Genomic DNA, 352 nt, shown 5'->3' with positions numbered 1-352 from the left:
CTAATTAACGGGACTAATTAACTAATTACCGGGCTGTGGGCGGAGCGTGCGCTGCACGAAGCGCAGGGGCAGCGCCTCGTGCACGGCGGTGCAGGCGTAGCTTTGCCCCGCCCCCTTTTCCCACTCGTCCCGCGCCACTTCCAGCCGGGAATACAGGAAGTAGGGCCCCTCCCCCCCACCGGAAGCCAGGCCCGGAAGTTCCCGGCGCGGCGGTGACGTCACCACGCCCGACTCCAGCTTTTCCAGCCCCTTCTGCCACTGGACGTCGATGGATTCGGGGTAAAAGCCGCGCACGAGGCAGGTCAGGCTCAGCGAGGGGCTGGAACCCGCCAATTCCTCCGGAGGGGGGGGG

The 352-nt window shown here is 66.8% G+C and overlaps 1 gene segment (V, D, J or C); it reads right to left on the bottom strand.

Annotated features, from left to right (window-relative positions):
* Positions 1-6: 6 nt before the first annotated feature.
* LOC113979132 lies at positions 7-348 on the bottom strand (the record flags this gene model as incomplete). The annotated part of the segment is given in 1 exon segment: positions 7-348. A coding segment is annotated over 1 exon segment (327 nt), but the record flags the coding sequence as incomplete, so codon positions are not given.
* Between the last annotated feature and the right edge of the window lie 4 nt (positions 349-352).

Source organism: Neopelma chrysocephalum, unplaced genomic scaffold, assembly GCF_003984885.1.
Source record: "Neopelma chrysocephalum unplaced genomic scaffold, ASM398488v2 Primary Assembly neopelma1_27832, whole genome shotgun sequence".
Taxonomy (NCBI): Eukaryota; Metazoa; Chordata; class Aves; order Passeriformes; family Pipridae; genus Neopelma; species Neopelma chrysocephalum.
The sequence above is the reverse complement of the archived record's forward strand: the minus strand, read 5'-3'. Positions and strand labels throughout refer to the sequence as shown.